We start from the raw sequence: 22959 nt of genomic DNA, 5'->3' as shown, positions 1-22959 counted from the left end.
GGCGGACATTTTGACCAGACTAGTGCGTTCTAAGGTCTCGGTATATCCAAGGACCATAGGCGCTACACTTCACTGGGGAAGAGGTAAAGGGAGTGAAAGTGCAGTAATGAACGATGATTCTCCAGACGCGAAATATGTATCGTCTTGACGCGTCTGTGTCCCCCCCCCCCCCCCCCCAGAGTGCACCGAGTTTTCAAAATTCATGCAAATCCTTGGTTACGAAAAGAACGAGAAGACAAGTGGTTCGGCGTATGATTTCGTAACCACAGTGCACTCGCCTATACTCGCTGATAAGTGCCCTGGTAGCGCTCAGATCCGCAATGTGAAGAAAAATAAGGTAATATGCATGAGCTACGTAATAACTCTTATATCACCCGGCGACAGATTGCTATTGTGATTATGAAAGACACGATCTCCACGAAATGCAAGCATTGCGTAAAAGCGATTGGGGACTTCACCATGAGTGGCTGCGATGCCACCGCCAAGTACTGCAGCGACAAGACTGTTCGAGTTGGTGCATGTGACTATAAATTAATAAACAAAAGCCAACTAACAACACGCATACGCAAGAAGCTAGCAAGGGAAAGACAGGACGCCTTTGTCTTGCTCAACCTGCAGGTGTTCTCGCCTATTCCTTGTCGCTTGCGTATGCATCTTCGTCACTGTCACTTGATTTTGTTTATGATGCCCGCCTCTGCAAGGTGGTCCATTTCTACACGCAAGATGATTGCAATAAGTTTTGTTGTGCAACATAAACGATGCGATCGCTGTTTCGTTATTTTAATAGTCGCGTAATCAGCGTTTTCGCAATACGTCTCGGGCCAACTTCAAGGCACGCTGAAGTAGGTGGTCCTCTCTGGAGAATCGCACAGGCAATTGAATGGCGACAGTACAACGATGGCGGACCGGATGAATGGAAACGTATCGTTAGGAGCGAGCCATAATTGCAAGGCACAACGACCAGCGGACCTGTGATATGATGGAGGCTTCTTAAATTTATTTTTAAAGAGAAAATCACGCGTGCAAGCCAACCTTCACTTCCACTGATGAAGGAGAAGATAACAGTTCTAGGTCACTCTTAACGTGCCGCTCTATTCTTGAGACTGTCTGTGCCGTCGGTGGCAAGAATGTCTGCACCAAGAAACACACGGAGAACACGAAATATTTAAGAAATTTGTCAGTTCTGAAAAATGCGGGAAGTGGGGAGGAGGGGAACAGGACATTTTCACCCTCGCTGCACTGAATCATGGAAAGTGGCACCTACAGTGGTTATGGCGAAGCTAGTGATATGCCAGGAGAAAGCGGAGTTTTCAACTGAACTTAGCCGATCCTCAAATATTGAAGTATTTTTCTCAGTTTTGCAGAAAGTGAGCCTGGCCTAGCAGCTAGAATATGGTGAAACATACGACTCAGTCGTATTTCAAAGTGCGACCTATCTCTTTTACGGCGCGCTGGTATTTGTTTAATATTGTCAGTAGTAATTGTTGAGAGTCGCATTACATGCTGAGGCATCCTAACTGTCGCTCGTTGTCGGGAGTCCGCCGGCACCTTTAGCGGTACGTGTGCGGTACGACGTGGTGTTGTCCTTCCTTTCTTCCTCGTCCCGTTGCGCTTGGGATGCCAGGTGCAATCTTTTATTGCCTCGCCATAGAATGTGTTGCCCCTGGAGAAGCTGGAAGGCGGAGGGTTTCCAACCAGTCCTACACTCCGTGGAGTGTTACCCTCCCCACACGTATTCACCGCCCTGCGCACCTTAACCATTCACTCATATTCGCCTCGTCTCTCTCACTATAGACTCTGTATACAGCGAGACCTCGAGTTTTCGCTGCCTATCGTATTTACAGGAGTGCTAGTACGTATTTTCCCAGTTATCTAATCGAACCCACGCGCTTCTCGCAGTCGATCAAAAGCGGCGGACATTATTCGCACGAGAAACTGAAGTGCATATTCGACTAATTAACAAAAATGGACTAATAATATTTTAATGGCCTTGTATGGTATGGTATGGCAAAACGTTATTGAAGTCCTGCAGATCGTGAGTCTTCATGAAGCGGGCCACTCCCACGTGGGAATCGGCCGCATTGCCGCATTGTGGGCCTCTCGGCCGCATTGTGGGCCTGCTGGACAGCCCAGAGTTGGTCAGCCAAAAGAGGGCTGCGGAGAACCGCCTCCCATCTGGCCGAGCTGTTATCTATGATAGAGCGTGACCGGGCGCACCGCCAGAGCATGTGTTCTGCCATGGCTGTTTCTCCACAATCGCGGCAAGTACCATTGGTGTAAGTATCCGGCTAGATTTCATGTAAGAGCGACGGATTGGGATACGTATTCGTTTGTAATAGACGGAGCGTTAATGCTTGAGCTCTATCGAGGCGTGGAAGAGGACCGAAGTAGGTTCTACGGCTGAGGTAGTAGTTTTTAGTAATCTTATTTAGGTGCAGGGCGTGTCCCTGTTCTTTGGGGAGCCGGCTTCCGATTGGTCGAGGGTAGCGCGGTGGGCAAGTTCATGCGCAGCCCCGTGAGCAGACTCGATGAGGTTGGTAGGAGCATCTGACCCTGATGTGCGGGAAACCAATAAATGAACGGGTGCATGATTACCTTGCCCTCAAGAAGTCTGAGGGCCTGTTTGGAAACAGTGCCTTTTTCAAATGCTCCGACTGCAGACCTTGAATCACTATCGATGACATCCCGTGAGCTATCCAGCAGAGCTAGTACAATAGCCATTTGTTCAGAAATTTCGGAGTCCCTCGTCCGAACCAAGGCAGCATTGCTGACTTCTCGCCGACCATCGACAGTGACGATGGTGAATGCCCGACGTCCCTTACAAGAAGCGGCATCCACAAAGCTGACCTGTCGCTGATCACTGTGTATTTGCCTAAGGAGGTTGGCCGCCCTTGCCCTCCTTCTACCGCGATTATAATCGGGGTGCATGTTCCTAGGTATGGGGGCGACCATAATGTTCTCACGAATCGATGGAGGGACATCAGAGAGCTCCTCCGCTACTCTATCTAGTGGTGGTGGTGAAGGTGAATTGTAGCAGCAGGCGGGTTTATCCTGGCGAACAAGGCCGGCAATTGGTCCGCCCGAGCGTCTCGCACAATACCGCTGAAGGGTTTCACCATATGTCCATCAAACCAGTCTCTCTTAAGAATTCGATGAGGAGACGTGAAGTTTCTTTGCCGGCTATAACTGATCCCTCGGGAAATATAAGGTGTTGAAGGCGCGCATGCGGAAGGTCCTTATTTTGCAGATTTTTCAGGAGAGTGTCTCTTTCATCTTGGAATTGCTGGCAGGACCACAAAAAGTGCTCAATGTCTCCTGTCTCGTTGTATGCCGTACAGTTCGGAGAATTGATTCGCCCCGTTTTAAATAACCAGGCCGGTGTATTAGCATATCCTGTCCTTATTCGATATAGAAGTGTGGCTTCCTCTCGGTGCAATCTCTTGGTTACGCAGGGCATATGCGGTGGTACCCAAAGCGACGCAAAGTGATTTCGAATGTCACATTTTCGCACTTGATTACTCTTTGGAGCCTTGATTTTGGGAGGATGATAGAGCGCTGAGTATGCAAGCGCATCAGCTTTTTCGTTTCCTGAGATACCAATGTGGGAAGGAATCCATTGAAACTTTACTGTGAAGCCTTTATTGTTGAGTTCTTTCACGATGGCTAGTGATTTGCGTGGGAACTTGAGGGATGGTAAACCACGGTATATTTGTTGTAATGCGGCCTTTGAGTCCGTAAGGACAACCACATTCTGCGGAGACAAAGTCTTTAATTTCCGCAGAGCAGAAGCTTTTGTTGATACCCGGGTTCCTGCAAGATGGATCTCCGTGCCTTCGTTGTAGTGAGGCGAGTTATCTGTGCGCGCTCCTGGGCCTCTGGAATCTCTTCCAGAGTATTATGTATGCCAAGCTGCATTAAGCGCTCTGTACAAGTGTATAAGGGTGACCCGAGAACCCGCTTAGTAATATTCCTAAGCTGTGCAAGCTGTGCATTCAATTTATCCCGCTCTGCCCGTTTCCATCGACGCATGGCTGCCACGTATATAAAGTGGCACAGAACGAAGGCGTGCATTAATCGATTGAGGTAATCCTCCTTGAGTCCATGATGCCGATTTGATACCCTCCGAACTAGACGAACCGCACTTTCAGTTTTAGCAATTAGCTTGCCTATAGTCTTGCCATTTGTACCCCCTGACAACGATCATGCCCAAGACCTTGATTTAATTGACTCTGGGGATGCGGCAACCGTTTCTTGTATAGGTTAATGTCTCTGTCTTTTAACGATGTCTAGCCCTTGGACCTTGGACCGCGTTTCTTGGGACTATACAGCATGAGTTCCGACTTCAAGGGGGAGCATCTGAGACCGGCGGGTTAGAGATAGGTTTCGATAGTGTCTACGGCCTCCTGTAAGGCTCCCTCAACCTGACCATCATTGCCTCCTGTGCACCATACAGTTACATCGTCAGCATACATAGTGTGTTTGATGCCTTCAATCTTGAGAAGCTTTCTGCTAAGGTCGACCATGGCTATATTCAACAACGAGGGGGAAATGACCGAGCCCTGTGGGGTGCTCCTCTCGCCAAGTTCCAGCAATTGTGGTTCGAGATCGCCACCCGGAGGGTAGCCTTCCTATCCGAGAGGAACGATCTAACATAGTTGTAAAATCTCTCACCCAGATTCAGCCGAGATATGGAGACTAGGATATCCAAATGTAGAACGTTGTCGAAAGCCTTCTCGAGATCATTGTCCCAAAACTACCCGAGTGTCGCTAGAGTTGTTGTCTATGATTTGATGCTAATGGGTTTCATGGTATCCTGTGTGGTTAGGCCTGCTCTGAATCCTATCATACTATGTGGGTAAATGTCATTATTCTCAAAGAACCGGGAGAGTTGATTCAGGACCGCGTGCTCCGCTACCTTACCCACACAGGATGTAAGCGAGGTGGGCCTCAAGTTGTCAGGACACATATTGTAATCTACAAATTGTAGCCGCTGTGCTTTCCAGGCATATCCACTTGGGACGAATTCCAGAAACCGCGCGAGTTTCGAGATATGCGCCGGAAACTAGCGGTAAAAATTCCCCATTGTTCCACTAGCTTCTTTATCGAACTTTATCACTTTATCAACTGAAGCACAAAAGTAACTGGAACACCTATGTATTTCGTCGCATAGTTTGGGTATGATAGCTCGAGACTGGTGTCATTCTGAAAATTTGTCCCAAGTGGATACGCCTTGCGAACTCACCGGATGGAATTCGTAAATTGTAATATGTGTCGTCAATTATTTATTTTAAAAGAAAATCAGTGAAATTCTGCTAATCGTTTGACTATGCATTTCGATTACTCGTGATAGTGTACGCCGCTTTGAGTAATCCAACTTGAGGACTACAATTACTCTATCTGCCCTGGGCGATTAAAAAAAAATTATGTATAGTCTGGAAAAATGCCCATCATGTAGCTTGCTCATAAAAACATCGTTCATAAAAAGCTGCTCATAAATATTTAGGCAGAAAGCATCTCCGATACCTCTCCATGTGAGCGAAGCCTTCCTACTTTTGGAGAACATTGCATTGAAACGTAACATATAGCGGGATGATGTGAAACTATTCCAATTTTTTTTTATTCAAAATCAATCATTAACCCTCCGCCATAGGTCAAATATGATTCGGTACGTGCAGTCCATATATGCGGCACCCTCGCCCTTTTGACCTCTCATGGATGGCTAATGACGGATTTCGTATAAACATATTGAAATGGTTTGCGTTATTGTGGCGATGGGTGTGTACAACGTGTAGGTGTTTTTATGTACAGATTATTGCGTGTCCATGGTTTCGGGTCATTCCTTCTTGTTTCGCAGCTCTATCTTCTGAATGGGCGTCATTCACCATTTAGAGAAAATATATTCGGCACTCTGTTTTATATACGTCTGATGATTGTCAATTGCCTCTTTCTGATTGGTTAGTAGTTCAGAGTACCTTTCTTCACTATATAGTGCTGCTGCCGAAAGGCCCCGTGCTGACCATATCCGCGCGTTTAAATCGTTAGCTAATATGCACATGTGTCATAGGTCACGTGAGTGAAATCAGAAGAAAGGGTGTTAACCGAGGGGCCTTATTTTTATTAATGATATTCTAAGAAACCAACAAACAAGAACACCAAGGACCGTACAGGAGAAATTACTTGTACTTAGTAATTGAAATAAAAAATATTGTAAATTAATGGAATTGAAAGTGGATGAAAAAACTTGCCGCAGGTGGGGAACGATATCCCACGTCTTCGCATTAGGCATGCGATGCTCTATCAATTCAGCTACCGCGGTGCCGTCTTCCCATCCACTTTCCGGGGTATTTATGTGTTACTACTAGAACTAACCCTGGCAGTGTTAGCCAGCGCCACCACTCACGAACCTTGGCGGCGGATGTGGAACATCCTTTCTGTCGCAGGCGTCATGAATACTTGATCTTTTTGGGTGAAGACAGCTGGTCAATAAACCCACAAGTGCTACCTGAAGGTATCTGGCGCCTAGCCAAGTGTCCTTCAGGACCCCTACTTTGTGAAATAAAGTTTTATCACCACCACCACCACCTGAAGGCATCAATGTTGCCGGATTCGAGACCCTCGGTAGAGCGTCGCACGTGTTATGCGAAGATGTTGGATCGTTCCCCACCTACGGCAAGTTGTTTTTTCATCCACTTTCATTGCCGTTTCTTTTATCATTTCTTTGATTCAATTAGTAAGTACAAGTAATTTCCCCTGTGCTGTCCTTGGTGTCTTTTTTTTTGGCTTTTTTATGATGGGAGTGAACTCAGAACACATGTGGCGCACAACCTTTAGACAGACGCCGCAGCCGATGGGGATGTGGAAAGAAGTAAATATTTGTGGTGCGAATGTAGGGCGCACTCGCAGTAAGTCGACATCGGTTAGAAACAGACGCCAAAGAGGGGGGGGGGGGGGGGGGGGGCTTCCTCAGTGCTGAAACCGAAATTGATTCGCAGAAATAAGTGTAATAATAAACTATGAAGTTTTACGCGCCAAAACCACAATGTGATTATGAGGTACGCCGTAGTGGGGGACTCCGGAATAAATTGTACCACCTAGGTTTCATTAACGTGGACCTAAATCTAAGTGCACGGGTGTTTCGCATGTCGCGCTCATCGAGATGCGGCCGCCGTGGCCTGGATTTCGTGCCACGACCACGTGCTCATAGCAGCCCAACGCCATAGCCACTAAGCCACCACGGCGGGTGCTGGAAAAAAGTATTGCGGTAAGATGTTTAGGAAGTTGTGACGCGTCACAGTATCTTTTCCGGGGTTTAAAAGGTGCGGGTCTTGATTTAACGCAAGAAAAACTAAATAATTAGTCAAAAACTTCATGTCAATACCCTTCTAATGTTCCACGCGCGTGGTAATTTATTCCCCTCGATAGGTTTTGGACAGTATAGGTACCCCATCTCGTATGCTAAGTGAAAGAATACGCTTCCAGTTAGGAATTTTAGCGGCCGGTTTTCACACCAAAGGTAAACCAAAAACTTACATAAGGCAGTCTGCATCAAAGTCATAGAAAAAATGTGATAGTCATTTCATGTGGTTCACTTTTAACATAAGTCGATTTCGCCTGGAAAGCATGAGAATTTGTGTTCAAGGGTACAACAGAGTAAACAGCAGGACGCGCCTGTCCGAGCGGCCATGGAGACGGTCTTCCCTGAATGCAAGCAAAGATTACGAATGGTGGCTATGGAGGACGGCCAAAACGGCACGCGTCCAAACCGCTGTACACGCCTGCAGAAAGAGAGATAATTACAGATTGCGTGCCGGACATATACGCATGTCGCGACAAGGCTGAGAAGCACCCCGACCAGCCCTATTAATGCCGTCATTTTCAAATCACTTGTCGATATATCAAATCAAATTAAATAATTTAGTTTTCGTTTCCTTAGAAAAAGGATAGGACCGCCACTAAAAGCTGCATATGCTTTCCAGTGCCCATCCTGGCCTCTTGATTAGGTTAGTAGCCTGTTATGCTTGTTTGAAGTTTGAAGTATGCTAAACCACCTTTCGTTTCAATTGTTAGTAAATATTTCACTCTTCGGCGATTTCCTTGCACGGCGTATTCAGTTGTGGCATAGCGCGTCCGCAGCCTTACGCTTTAGTTTCAGGCTGTATGTCAGTTTAAATGCGAACTCTTGTGTTTCACCGATGACTCATGCCACCCTTTTTTTTTTAATTCAAGGAGGTGTTGGTGCCTGAAGACGGCCCCTGCTACTCCTGTTCTCTTAATCGACAGATACGCACCGAACGATGCAAAACTTCCGAACAAATAATTGAGAAAGGACTATGGTGATAACAGTTGTAAAGTTCACATATATACACACAAAACATTATTGCACAAAAACAAATGTCTGCGAGCAGCTCATAAAATGCAAATGTTCCTGCGGAGCATTAACCGACGTCCCTCGTTAGTGCGGCGTTCATTTATGCTACGAAAGGAGATCGCGCATAAAAGCCCGGTGCTCGGCCAAGGAGTAGAAACCTCACGCTTCCAGGTATACCGTTCCGAATTCACGTTCGCTTTCGTTCGGGGCCCATCCACAAAGACCGAAAAGGAACGGAAAACTGGCGACCGCCACGTACACAAACAGGTGGAAGAGCACACGGAAGTGAGGATGGCCGGGGCACAGCCGGGACGTTCAGGTACCGGCCATGCAGGATAGCACCGGACGGGGCGGTGGCCTTATTCGATTCAGTGCACAACTGGAGCGGCGCGGGAGGACGTCACGCGCTCCGCGCACCCGACAATAGGCCGGGCATGCGGTCGCAGCGGGCGCGGCCCCCGTGTCGCTGTAAGAAGTGGTGGAAAGGCACGATTCAAATGCAGCCGCTCACTACCGGCACCGTGTCCCGTCGACAGCGAGAGACACCGTTCCCGCTACGCGTTTCAGGGGCCGTTGCGGCGTCCATTCTGTTAGGAATCCGTGGGCGCGTACCACTTTGCCACTACCCGCCCTGAGACGACGCACTTTGCTTCAGGACCAAATGGGGACCGTGGTGCCACATCGGAACAGGATTACTTGCGAGTTGCTACTCCGCGCTTAGTTTTTGGTCGTTTCCCACGAGCTGTGCAACAGCGACAATGGGATAAGAGCTGCGTCGTCTTTGTTTCGTTTGCTTCAATCGTCAGAAGTGTGCAGTGCCAACGGAAAGGAGCCTTTGTGTTGCAGGCCATGTGTGGTTCATCCTAAGTTGGCGATGAGTGCGCATCTCTGAAACGGCAATTCGGTCAACGGGACCTCTGTGCGACGTGTTCGTGAACACAACTCACCCGAGGAGTTATGTGCAGTGCGACATAAAGCTGCTACGAAATGGACTGCCCTTAATACTGCTTTCCCAGCGAGGGGATTATAGTGGTTCTCTTTACCTTGCACGGGGCGTCGACTGCGTCTTGGTATGAAGAGTTATATAGCTGAGAAAGGATTCTAATTGCGATATTACGAGCTGTCAGCAAAAATAGTAAATTGCTGCTTGTTTCTTCGATGATTGACACAACAGTGCGTACAGCGCTGAATAGAATACTAGAATACTACGAGTGTGCACCGCGATTGCTTTATGAAGGCCATCACAATCAATAGTTCTTGGTTCGCGCGAGTGTTCTTTGGTGACATTTAAAGAACCGTATTACTTGCAACAAATTCGCGCTGTACGCCATCACTTGGAGCCAGCATAAAGCACGTATTTCATTGCCTCCCTTCGATCCTGGATGCGCCCAGGAGCGAAAAACGGTTTTCTTACGTCACCATTCAATCAATCTTCGTTTCGCCAACCTGCCACCGGCAGCTTGTCCTGATACCTCGGTCATGAACGCGCTGCCCCTTGTGCAAGGGAGTGGTGCAGAGACGAGTGAAGCAATCCAGTGGCGACATTGTTGCGAAATCACTTGTCGATCCAAGGACGCCAACGCGTTCTTTTCTTTATTTGTCTAAGCGCTGTAGAGAATGTCACTGATAGCCCTCAAGGTATACTCTCTTTGACGAGGTTGTTGTGACGTCACCCTCAGCTTATTTGACAGAGACCTATCCGACAACAAATGAATATGGGGAACACGTGGCATACATCTGTGATTGAGAGACGACCTGTTTGTGTTCGATCGCTTTCATGACCGCAGAACAGCCGATTGCTTTCGTGACTGCAGATCATGTCTGATACTGAGCGTTTCCACCAGCCCGCTTGTTATCGTTAGGACATCCAAGTAGACGTCAATTTGTGTGTCGTCGAGGATCTCACTGATGTCGATATGTCTCGAGCAACGATGAGATTTAATAACCCACCGGCACCGTGGTTCTACTGTCTGCCTTATCCGACAATTTGACGACAGCCGGTTTGGTGGACCTGAAGCGTGGACCGGCAAACGAGGGACTGCACTGTTAAATTCGCGTCGTGACGGCGAGACTCTCCGATCATGATTATCAACGAATGTTTAGTTCAGCGCGCTTTCCTAGCTCTGGGATATTCAAGTGCGAATGCGTATGTTCGCCCTACCCTTCGCGAAATGCAATCAAGACTCCACTTCCGAGACCGAACAATACACGAGCAAAGGTTTCGAGAGACATTGCTGTGTTCTGCAAGCCACCATGAGTCCTGTGTTTCTCTGACAGGTTGGTAACATTCATGGCAACAGACCACAGAACATATTATTTTGCGTTTACTTTGTACTTGCGTTGTATTTATTTTGTTTCTCCATGGTCATATTCGCATTGCAGTACGCAAGAAACTGCCTCTTTGAGACCTCAATACGCAAACACAACATACAGATAATTCTGGCAATACCAAAATATTTATCATTGCGCAGATTACAAAGAAACATTCAACGGCTGGATCGGCCCAGTTCGTCACCTCGAGAAAACTGGAATCCTGACTAGGGGGCCTGGAAAACTCTTCCGGTGCAAAAGGTAAGGCTGCGATGTCAAATCAGTTAGTACGACTTTCTTATTCTTTTGCTTCAAAATAATGCAAATGGTTCTGTACATTATATGTCTACTTCACGAGAGTGGGTAACCTGATATGCAAATCGCCTTTTTAAACAGCATTTTTCTTCAAGTCACCTGCGATTCCTTTTAAAAGTAGCAAATTACCTTAAAAGCTCGGAGCGCTTTCTTGTGCGATACCTCTGACATTTCAGGCAGGTTCATTATCACTGACAGGCGTATCATTTAGGGTGTACCAGGATTTTACTATTAGCTGTCTTCATGTGCCACAGTATACTTTATAGTCATATCATAGGAAGCCAACAAACACTGACACTAAGGACAACATAGGGGAAATTACTTCTGCTTAATAAATGAAATAGAGAAACGATATATAATGGAAATGAAAGTGGATGAAAAACGAACTTGCCGCAGGTGGGGAACGATCCCACAACCTTAGCAACGTGGTGGGGATCGTTACCCACCTGCGGCAAGTTGTTTTTTCATCCACTTTCATTTTTATTAATTTATTGTTTCTTTATTTCATTTATTAAGCACAAGTAATTTCCTGTATGTTGTCCTTGGTGTCAGTGCTTGCTGGCTTTTTATGATATGACTAATAAAAATCGAACCCCTCGGTTAACCCCTTTCTTCTCGTTTGGAATACTCTATAGTACGTTTAGCTTCTAATGTCGACCTTAAAAAAGATAAGCCAACCAACATTCTCTCAGTACAATGGTGCTCATGTTTGACTTTTATAGTTTACTTCGACATCACTTCCGAATCTATTTTGAGCAACATAGAGCGGAATAATATTTTCCGAGAGCATAGTGCAAGCTTCATGCACGTACACTACATGTTTGCCAAGTTTGAGAGATCATATAAGACGCTTGTTATTGATTTATTTGCATACAGCACAGCCTCGCGTCTTGCTGAGTCCGCTGGCAGCAGCTGCCGTGCTCATCGAAAAACCTCCGATCAGCTTGAGTAAGACGTCTAAGAAAAGCAAGGAAGTTAAGTAATGCGTAAAAACATATGAGAGGACAGCCTGTGTTTTCCCAAAGTATACTTGGGTCTATCGCAAGCACTCTGCACTCAGTGAAATCGCTTCCCAAAGCGAGAACCAGCTAAGATGCTGATATTTTTGGTTCATGGGTGCCGTCATCGTGGGCTCTTACACAAATCATTTCTGAGTTTTGCTTCAAGTGGCGCCAAATTAACAAGGTCACGCGACATTGAACGACCCCGTACAACCATATCCATGCACACGAATCGACCGTACCGTTCATTTCGTTACTGCACATAGGAAACGGCAACGCTAGCAGCTCGAGATGGCCACCCACTCAAGCACTTCCGTAAGATAACCTGTACGATTGTACTTTCGGAGAACGGAAACGAACTCCAGCTACCAATTTGCACTAGGCGCATGCAGCACTGCCGATGCACACGGTGTGCTCGCGTGCCCAGAGCCTGTCTCAGGATGTCAACACTGTTTTTTTACTGTGTCAGAATTCGTGACTGGTAGTCAGCCTCGCGAAGCAGCGCAGTGAGTGAGTAAAGACTTTATTTGAAAACAAGGTATTGACGGATGACCTTGTTGTTAGGCAGCCACGAGCCCCTGGGCCCGGGCGGCTTCTTCAGCTCTCTCGATGACCTTGGCCTGCAGGTTAGGGTCGGAGCTGAGCAACACGGCCTCCCACAGCTCAGTATTACTTATTTCGTGATTTGTGTAATTTTCGGCTGGGCACGACCACATAATATGGAATAGATCCGCGTTTTGCTTACAATGCTTACATGTATTAGGGTATTGGTCCGGGTAGTAGTAGTGATAGGCTACGTGGTTGGGGTAGGTGTTCGTCTGAAGTCTTCTCCAAACTACTTGTCGCTTGTTAAGTGATTTGTGTGCTGGCGGGTACACTGCCCTGGCTAACCTGTAGCGCTGAGTTATTTCCTGGTAACTGACCATGCGATCCCTCTCTGATCCTGGCGTCAGCTGTCCGCGTGCTCGGTTGGCGAGTCCTGGAACGGCGGTGTGGGCGGCATTGTTGCCGGGTAGGAAGGAGTGTGCTGGTGCCCAAATGATCTGGATTGGTCGTGGGTGTTGGTTGGTGTCTACTATGTGTTTTACGGAAGCCGAGACCCGACGTTTCGCAAAATTGCGAACTGCTGCTCTGGAATCGCTAATAATCTAATGACAATGTGTGGATGATATTACCAGAGCGATAGCCGCCTCTTCCGCTGTTTCGGAGCTTCTGGTGCGAATTGAACCACCAGCGCGTATTTGACCTGAGGAGTCCACCACTGCAAGGGACATACAGTTGCGTTCTATGTATTCTGCTGCGTCGACATAGACTACGTCTTTGAAGGCGTGTAATTTCTGATGTAGGGCTTTGGACCGCTCGGCCCTCATTTCCTTGTGGAATTCGGGGTGCCTGTTTTTAGGGAGTGGATTGATTTTGAGATGGCACCTCTGATCGTGAGGAATGTCTACTTTAATGTTTTGCATCGACTCGTAGTTGATGCCGAGATTCTGGAGGATGTTTCGCGCGGCGGCACTCTGAGCTAGCCTTTCTTATTGAGATATAAGGTGCGCTTCTACTAGTTCATCGAGAGTGTTGTGCACACCTAGGGCTAGCAATTTAGCGTTGGCCATTCTTATAGGTAGCCCAAGAGAGTGTTTATAGGCCCTCCGTATAATTCCCTCTATTTTCTCTTTCTCAGCCGCTTTGAGGCAGAGGTACGGGGTGATGTAGGTGATGCGGCTGAGAACGAAGGCTTGTACCAACCTTATGGCTTCTTTCATGCCAGAGTGTCGGTTGGCAATTCTTGAAATGAGTCGCATCGTCTGCTGAACGCGTGCTTCCAGTTTATGAATTGTGTTGCCGTTGCGCCCGTGAGCTTGCATGAAGCGGCCTATAGTACACGGATGGTGGTCACCACCGGGATCGCGCCTCCTCCGGCTCGCACAGTGATTTCTGGGGATGGCGCAGTGTCGGATTTGTGGTTTGTAGGGGCTCTGAGTAGGAAGAGTTCTGATTTTTGCGGGGAGCAGGCGAGGCCCTTGTCGGTAACGTACGTTTCAACCGTGTCTATAGCTTGTTGCAGCGTGGTTTTTATATATCCATCGCTACCTTTAACCACCCACAGGGTGATGTCGTCGGCATACAGACTGTGGTGTAGATCTGGAATCTGATTAAGTTGTTCCGGTAATCGGATCATCGCTAAATTAAAGAGGAAGGGGGATAAGACTGATCCCTGCGGTGTGCCACGACTTCCAAGAGGGATCTTGTGCGATTGTAGTTCTCCTATTCTTAGTTAAGCTGTGCGGTGGTTGAGGAAATCTTTGATGTAGTTGTAGGTCCTCTGGCCCACACCTAGGTACTGCAGATACTCTAGTATAGCCTGATGCGCTACATTGTCAAAGGCCTTTGTAAGATCAAGGCCCAGGACAGCCCGGGTACCATTCTTGGGTATGTGGTCCAGAACTTGATGTTTAAGCTGAAACATGATGTCTTGCGTGGAAAGTTTTGGACGAAATCCAATTATGGAGTTCGGGAATAAGTTGTCCTCCGCAAAATTGGGGGGGCGCTTAAGTATGACGTGCTCCATGAATTTCCATGAGGTCACAGAGATCGCTCCATGAGGTCACAGAGATCGGGCGTAAGTTCTCGAGCTGTAGTCGCTTGCCATGTTTAGGTATGAATATTATTTGTGCATGCTTCCATTGCAAGGGGATAGAACCTGTTTCCCAACAGCGGTTGAAGTACTCTGTTATGGCAGTGATAGATACGTCGTCTAGATTTCGGAAGGTCTTATTTCTTATGCCATCGGGGCCTGGTGCAGATTTAGTTCGGAATTTCGGCAAGACGGCTCGTACTTCAGCCTCTAGGATGGGTGCGTCTAGGTTAAGATTCTCCGACCCATTGTATGGCTTCTGGGGGATTTGTGCATTTGTGCCTATGTACCGGGTTTTGAGCTTTGTTAGGAGCTCGTCGTTCGTGCTCTGGTATTGGTGGGTGACCTTATTCAGGCATTTCCTCTGCTCGGATTTACTCTTATCCGGATCCATAAGATATCGGAGAAGATTCCACGTTTTGGCTAGGCCGAGTTGTCCCTGCATGCTGTCGCATACCTTTTCCCATTGGTTTTTGGTTAATTGATTAGCGTATTCCTCGATTTCTATGTTGATTTGCGCTATGCGCAAGCGGAGTGTACGGATTAGTTTATTCTTTTTCCAGCGGGTTTGCATGCTCTTTTTGGCTTCCCACAAGTGTAAGAGGCGGCTGTCCGCCTCTACCAGACCATCGTCTTCAGGGATTTCCCTTGTGGCGCGTTTCACGCAACTCTGAGATCCCCGATCCAGGCGTCGAGATCGTTTATATGCTCGGTGGCGGTTGTCTCCCGAATCTGGCGGAAGCGGTCCCATTCCGGGAGCGAAACTCGTTTACCCTTCTTGCGGGGTGGACCCGCCTGAATGTGGATTTCTATGAAATAATGATCGCTACCGAGGCTTTCCCCGGTATTAGTCCAATCATAGTTGCCTATGTTTTTGATGAAAGTTAGGTCGGGAGTGGTGTCAACACTGACACTATTCCCGATACGGGTGGGTGTCTGGGGGTATGGGATGAGAGTCAGTTCCTGTTGTTGAACTTCTAGCCAAATTTTACGACCTTTGACTACCTCTGTGCGGTATCCCCATGCAGTGTGGGGAGCGTTAAAGTCACCTAATAATAATATGGCCTTTTGTTGGGAGATTCTGAGAGCCTTCCTGAATAGAGTTCCGAACTTGTGACGTCTGCACTTTGGGCTACTTAGACATTAAGAATGTTTGTTTGTTTGTTTGTTTGTTTTTTATATCAACAGATCGATCTATAGATGGATCGGGCGTAACTGATACGTACTGTCAGACTAATCGAGGGGTTGCCGGCATCACACATGATGCTTAACTGTCCATCATGTACATAGAGTAATAGTAAAAAAAGAAACGTAAGACAAAAAGCAATGACCATGGTAGTAGAAAAAATGGTAAAGTAATGTGGTTGGACGCGTTTTAAGAGACAGCAAGACAGCGGTATATATAGATTAGAGAGAAAACAAATTTAGCTGCTTTTCTTGTGGTATAATTATAAAGTATACGGGAAGTGTTGTGATGCGTAGGACAGTTTTAATAGTAAATTGAATGTCAAACGAAAGAGACAAGCGCAGTTCATGACACCGGAGGATTAGATCGTGTGATGAGGGGAGTGAAAAATTTGCTATCTTAGAAGGGGGTGACGCATAAGGGGGTAATCGAAAGTTGCTGGAAGAAGCCCCCGTGTTGCGGGAATGATGATGGCGGTGGTGATGGCTGTCCGTCTGACTCAATGTGCCATGCATGCAACTGCCAGAGATGGAAATAAGGTTTTTTTTATTCGCAGAGACCTATAGTTTGCGTTTTCGCAATTATTCGCAGATAAAGAAAATGAAGAAACAATGCCACCTGTGACACTGCGCGGCGGTGACCGCTCATGGCAAATTGTGTACTTTTACTGCGCTATTTAAGCGGACTGTTACGCCAAAATAAAACAAAGCACCTCTCGCCGCTTTTCAAGGGCTATAGCCTGGCGAACGTGCGCTCGGCCACCTCGGACGCGCGTGCCTCCTGCCGGGCGACCACACCGACCAGATTCCGGTGGTCGTGTTGCTGGACTAGGCCACCGGCTTCGACCGTGCTGAGACAATCACGCTGTACGATGAAAACGAAAAGTTCCTGCGTAAACATGTCGGCGGCGGCAGAAGATCGCTCTTCACCAAGGTGGCTATATCGTGGAAGAAGGGGCCCGCCCTGAGAAATAAACTGCACCGCTGCCCCGAACGGTAAACAGTGGCGGCATATGCTTCACCGCAAATCCGCTTGACCAATCAGCTCTCAGGAGAAGAAATCCGCAACATTAATGCGACACTAGTATTACAAAACAATGTTAGGGAGAAAAATGTCGAATAAATCATGCATGTACACCCTGCGACAAAAGTTTACGGACCGCAGGATCTCCAAAAACGTTCAATTCCAGAGCAGCCTGTAGCAGCAGCCAGTAAAACTATACGACAATGTTAGCATATTCTAGTCAGGGCCCAAAATGCAAATACCAAACTGTGTTGCGAGGTTGCGGAGATGTTCAGGTTTTTCTCATATCTCGTGCCACGCAATATTTTGTCGCCGGGTGTACACGGGTTAAATGGGGATTGAGGAAAAATGAAAGGCCTCAACAAACCAACAGCTTGTCTAAGCACTTCCTTCAAGTGTCAGTAGATGAGCGGGACGGATTCGCTGGTTGGCTTGATCCAGCCGTGCATGATTAAGATCTTAATAAAGCGAAAATGAGACAGCCACCAAATCGTAGAAGTTGCTCGTGAAGACGGCGTGCAGAAACCAATCCAGACGCAGAAGCGAAATGCAGATGCAGAAGCGAAACTTGGAGTGCTTGCAAATGAAGCCACACAATCGTGGAGAAGCACACCTGCTTCGCAGCACACACGTCTTCATAGACTAGACCCCTGTCTTCAAGTTCATCCTCCGCCTGGAATATCCCGACCCGAGACAACGGTTCTTTACCGACTGCGACTTGGTGTCGCTTTTACAAAATCCTTTGCTTTCCGCATCAAAAGGAAAGCTAGCGCTGCGTATGACCACAGCGGCAACGAGGAAACTATCGAACACGTTATTCTTGTAATTGTCCCCGATACAGCACACACAGGTAGTCATTCGCCACCACTCTGGCGCATCTTGAAGACCGGCCGCTTTCGGAGCAGACAGTCCCGAACCATACAGTTGTCGCACAAGACAGTCGAGGCACTCTTGAAATTTTTATGTTCGAGTGGTCTGTTAGAGACACTCCAGTTCTCAAAGACGTTCCCAACCTGATTTATTTTTCTTGCCTTTGTTAATTTTCGATATTCCTTCCCTCTTTTATTTCCCCTTACCCTTCTCCCAGTGCAGGGTAGCAAACCAGAATCTTCTCCAGTTAACCTCTCTGCCTTTTCCACCCCCGTTTATCTCTCTCTCTCTCTCTCTCTCTGGGCGGGCGTCTATAGCAGCGTTTTTAATAACATCTTGCATGGGCTAAGCGGTACACGACTTAATATAAGAAGATTCTTGCGTGAACCAGACGACTACAAAAAGAACACATGCGCGTATTCTTTATTTGATCTCACAGACTACACGCCTTATCTGCACGTAAATAACTCGACCACTAACATGCCGCGAAGGAGTCATTGGGTCTGTCAAAAAAAGAAAAATATATATATTACCATTATAACGCGAAGTGAGGCTGCAATGAAACAGGAAACGAAGAAATAATGCGGATGCCAGTAGATCCTTTTTTCATCGTTACTGCCAACTGCCGTCGAAAAATAAAGTGAGAGGATGAGTGATGACTTCTTTGTCCCTGTCGGTGTTAAGGGCGTCATCCTCCGTGACACCAACCAAGGTTATTGGAGAAGGAGCACTTCAGGAATGCCCGCGACACATTCGAACACGGCAGATCCCCTCGCGAACAGTGCGCTGATGCACCAAAACCACTCGCTTTACGCGCTCGTACAACAGCGCATGTAGTCTAGCTCGAGGTTGTGATTAATACACCGTAATCACATTGATGTGTCACTTACAGCGTTCTAAATCAGGAGAAGAAAGACAGTGCAAAATGCACAGGGGCAACACCCAGCTCGCCGCTCCTGCGCGAGGCGAAGTGGCCGCGGGCACGGACAGCAGGCGAAAATAAAATAAGAACAACAACCGCGTTATATTCGGGTCACAAACCCAAATATATACGTATAACGAATATGCGTATAACGGAAGGCGCGTTCTGACGTCATAAGTTCCTGAAAAAAATAAGATCTCGTCATATATGTGCAGATACGGTATGTGCCAGTGACCCGCTCTCTTGTATACGAGATTAAGCAATAAAACAGCGGTATCAAAATATACTCATTTCTATAAATACGCGCCTGCAAGTGCGTAACGGCTTGATTAAAACGAAGATTTCTATGCCCTTTTTTTTTTCATGAGCTTTGGCGTGGCTGTTCGATCGGATTCTTGCCGAATGAAGTCGGCCGGTCCTGGATATAGTGCGTTGGACAACTGCACTGGTCCCGTAAATACCGTAATGAAAAGTGTACTGATGCCGACGACAAAGTAATCCGCGGTCGCGTGTACCGCATGGGTCACACGTATTAATTACATCATGCACGTCCGTCCCGCGTCTCGCTGATTCACCGGGAGAGCACGTAATAACTACACGCTGCAAAACACGTTGCAGAAGATGAACAGTTCTAGAAAAAAGCGCGCAGCATTGACCGCTTCACATACATTCCCAAACCACGCGTTGCATCTATGCAGTTCTTCCTTCCACCGCCGGTAATGTTTCACCCCTCGAGTAACCGTCTCGCGCCGCGGCTTCACAGCAGCGATTCATCGAGCGAGACGTGGCGCAGCCGTAGTAGCGGTGCACGCAACGTCTGGCGTGCGTGCGAGACGTGCTGATCCGCGTCTGCACGCAGCCCAGCCATGCGGGACTTCGTGGGCCTCAAGACGGCGGCGGGAGACGACGCTCGCCTCTTCCGGTCTTCGCGCGAGTGCGGTGCCGCAGCGAGGGGACCTCCGCGCCGCGACTGCTCGGTGTTCGCCTCGCGCGGTCAGGCGCTGACCATGGAGCAGCTCAGGGGCGGCGAGAACGAGGACGGCGACTGCGGGCGCTCGGCCAGCGCCCGGCCCGAGTGGTTCGACGCGCACAAGTTCGGCAGGGCCAAGGAGATCTTCAGGGAGCACTTGTTCAGGTACGCAACACCCGCGCGCGCACGCATTTCCTGCTGAAATTACTGGAGAGAACTTCGATGCTAGTGCCTACGGGGAGATGCAGGCACGGCAATTCAGCCGACACGTGGGAACAATGGGTAGTGATTGCATTTGCCTACACTTCGTTCTTCCGGCTTTGAACGGCCTTGTGACATTGCAAATCGATTGCTTCTAAGCAATAATATTTCGTTATAAATGCAACTATTCATAATGACTATTCATAATGATCGTGCTTATGTGCAGATCCTTCTTGTCCCGCTGTCTTTAGAAAACTATGAATGCTTGGGCATTCACAAATATATATCCTAACGAATAACGCCAGAGGGAGGTACGAAGCCACAAGCATGATGTTTCTGTATACAAATCCATCAACTAGCCACCAATCACATGCCAGCTAACAGTTCGAACAACAGAAAGCTGAGCTAGTTGGTAAGGATTCATAATGCAAAGAAGGGGTATCATAAGAAGCCAACAAACACTGGAACCAAGGACAACATAGGGGAAATTACTTGTGCTTAATAAATGAAACAAATAAACGATAATTAATGGAAATGAAAGTGGAAGAAAAAACAGCTTGCCGCAGGTGGGGAACAATCCCACAACCTTCGCATACCCAAGAAAGTGGATGGTGAAACGGTGCCGCTGTAGCTCGATTGGTAGAGCACCGCACGCGAAATGCGAAGGTTGTGGGATCGTTCCCCACCTGCGGCAAGTTGTTTTTTCATCCACTTTCATTTCCATTAATTTATCGTTTATTTACTTCATTTATTAAGCACAAATGATTTCCCCTATGTTGTCCTTGGTGTCAGTGTTTGTTGGCTTCTTATGATATGACTAACCAAAATCGGGCCTTTCGGTTAACCACCTTTCTTCTCGTTTAAAGAAGGGGTATAAAGTTTGTAAACAGGGATAAGGTGCCTCAGAAAGGCTGGCCAAAGTTTCGGTAGGAGGACCCGCCGTGGTTGCTCAGTGGCTATCGTGTTGGGCTGCTGAGCACAAGGTCGCGGGATCGAATCCCGGCCATGGCGGCCGCATTTCGATGGGGGCGATTTAAGTGCACGTTAAGGAATCCCAGGTGGTCCGAATTTCCGGAGTCCTCCACTACGGCGTGCCTCATAATCAGAAAGTGGTTTTGGCACGTAAAACCCCATAATTTTTTTTTTCGGTAGGAGGACCTGTCTTCGTCAAAGCTGGTCCTCCTATCGATACGTTGGCCAGCCTTTCTGCAAAAGAGAGAGAGAGCAACTGATAAAGGAAAGGTAGAGAGGTTAACCAGGAATGGGCCCGGTTGGCTACCCTACACTGGGAAAGGGAAAATGGGACGGAAAGATTAAAAGAAGCAAAGAATGCAAAGAAGGGGTAAGGCGTGCAGACACGGACACAAGAGAAGTCGCCAACATGAACGCCTTACCCCTTCTTTCAAGAAAGGGGCTGCCAGATAGAAAAGCACACTGTGGTATGAAGTTTGTAAACAGGGATAAGGTCAACAGGACAATGCAGGTAAACAGGATAAGGCTAGCCAACGTTTCGATAGGAGGACTGTCTTCGTCAAAGATAGGTGCTCCTATCGAAACGTTGGCCAGCCTTTCTGAGGCACGTTATCTCTGTTTACAAACTTTATACCACAGTGTGCTATTCCATCTGTCAGCCCCTTTCTTAAAAGAAGGGGTAAGGCGTTCGTGTTGCCGGCTTCTCTTGAGTCCGTGTCTGCACGCGTTACCCCTTCTTTGCAGTATGCCTGAGCTTCCTCTAGTTATTTTAACAGAAAATTATTTCCTTTTTCTACTAATGCACAATCTCGTACAAACAAATATTTATTTATTTATTTATTTATTTATTTATTTATTTATTTATTTATTTATTTAGTTTGCCGAACAGTAATGTCTACTGTAGGGCCACATGCTTTTCCCTAATGTAAGACCACATGGCCTAAGCTCTCTATTACCCGAAAGTGCCAGCAAGTTATGTAATCATCGAGAAGGCGGGTTGACTGAGGGGCCCGATTTTTATTATTCATATCATAAGAAGCCAACGAACATTGACACTAAGGACAACATAGGGGAAATTACTTGTGCCTAATAAATGAAATGAAGAAACTATCAATGATTGGAAATGAAAGTGGATGAAGAAACAACTTGCCGCAGGTGGGGAACGATCCCACAACCTTCGCATCTCGCGTGGGATGCTCGCATTTCACGTGCGAGCATCGCACGCGAGATGCGAAGGTTGTGGGATCGTTCCCCACCTGCGGCAAGTTGTTTCTTCATCCACTTTCATTTCCAATCATTGATAGTTTCTTCATTTCATTTATTAGGCACAAGTAATTTCCCCTATGTTGTCCTTAGTGTCAATGTTCGTTGGCTTCTTATGATATGAGCAAGTTACGTGTCGCACAAGCTACATGTGGCCAGTAGGCTCCATGAGCTTTCCAAACACGATGGTGTGATGATTTGTCGAGACAATTGTAAGCATGCGTTCAGCAAACTTTTCGCGAGTACTTACGACCACTTAATTGTTCTGGGTGACCAGGCGGAAAGTTGAGCATTTAATGGCTCGCTCAGTCCGATTTTGCGGAGCTGTCACACCGAAAGACATTAGAATAGAAAAGTCGTAATTCTTCTGTATCTCCGTTTATAAATAATTTATAAAGCAAAAGTGCCCAGCCGTTATATCGGCTTGTATCAAATGATCAAAATCTGACGAACAAGTGCGTTGTCGCGACTTCTAGCGCTCCAGCATTTTCCGTTGTACCCTCCCTGCGTCACTGTGTCGCAATGAAACATTGTGGTTTTCGCCCATAGACACTGCGTTATTGCATTTCCGAACGGAAACATTTTCTGGCTGCTCTGGTGGGTTTCGGCAAGTGGTGCAGTAATGCAAAGCCGGCCACATATCACCCTATCACTGCGGTGGCGCTCATGTCCATGCCATTATCTGGCTTGTTGCAAACTTCCTGCGCAAGTCCTGCGCGCTGGTTGCCTACCCAAATTGCTTCCGTACTTTTCACATAAATCAACCGTTCGTGAAGGAGTCCTCCGTCTACTAAGATGGATTACAAACAAATGGCCCATTTTGCAATGAGTGCACAGTATAAAATATTAGAAACACTACTGTGTGCATCGTTATACAACACAACAAAGACTAACTTGTATCCGACATTTGGTGTACTGGCTGA

The 22959-nt window shown here is 47.3% G+C and overlaps 1 protein-coding gene across 7 annotated transcripts in view; it reads left to right on the top strand.

Moving 5' to 3' along the window:
* LOC142564160 (uncharacterized) overlaps window positions 1-22959 on the top strand; it is a 41417-nt gene that overhangs the window by 15533 nt on the left and 2925 nt on the right. For 2 of the 7 annotated variants that reach the window (XM_075675042.1, XM_075675044.1), the window contains 2 exons: window positions 10840-10939; window positions 19490-19765. In XM_075675042.1, the coding sequence (XP_075531157.1) occupies window positions 10840-10939; window positions 19490-19765 (376 nt within the window). Of the gene's footprint in view, window positions 1-7145; window positions 7262-10105; window positions 10646-10839; window positions 10940-16545; window positions 16811-19489; window positions 19766-22959 lie in introns of those variants that run through there. The other 5 variants (XM_075675047.1, XM_075675046.1, XM_075675045.1 and 2 more) reach the window with 5 other exon arrangements.

This window comes from Dermacentor variabilis, chromosome 11 (genome assembly GCF_050947875.1).
Source record: "Dermacentor variabilis isolate Ectoservices chromosome 11, ASM5094787v1, whole genome shotgun sequence".
In the NCBI taxonomy this organism is placed as follows: domain Eukaryota; kingdom Metazoa; phylum Arthropoda; class Arachnida; order Ixodida; family Ixodidae; genus Dermacentor; species Dermacentor variabilis.
This window is presented reverse-complemented; position numbering and strand designations above follow the sequence as displayed.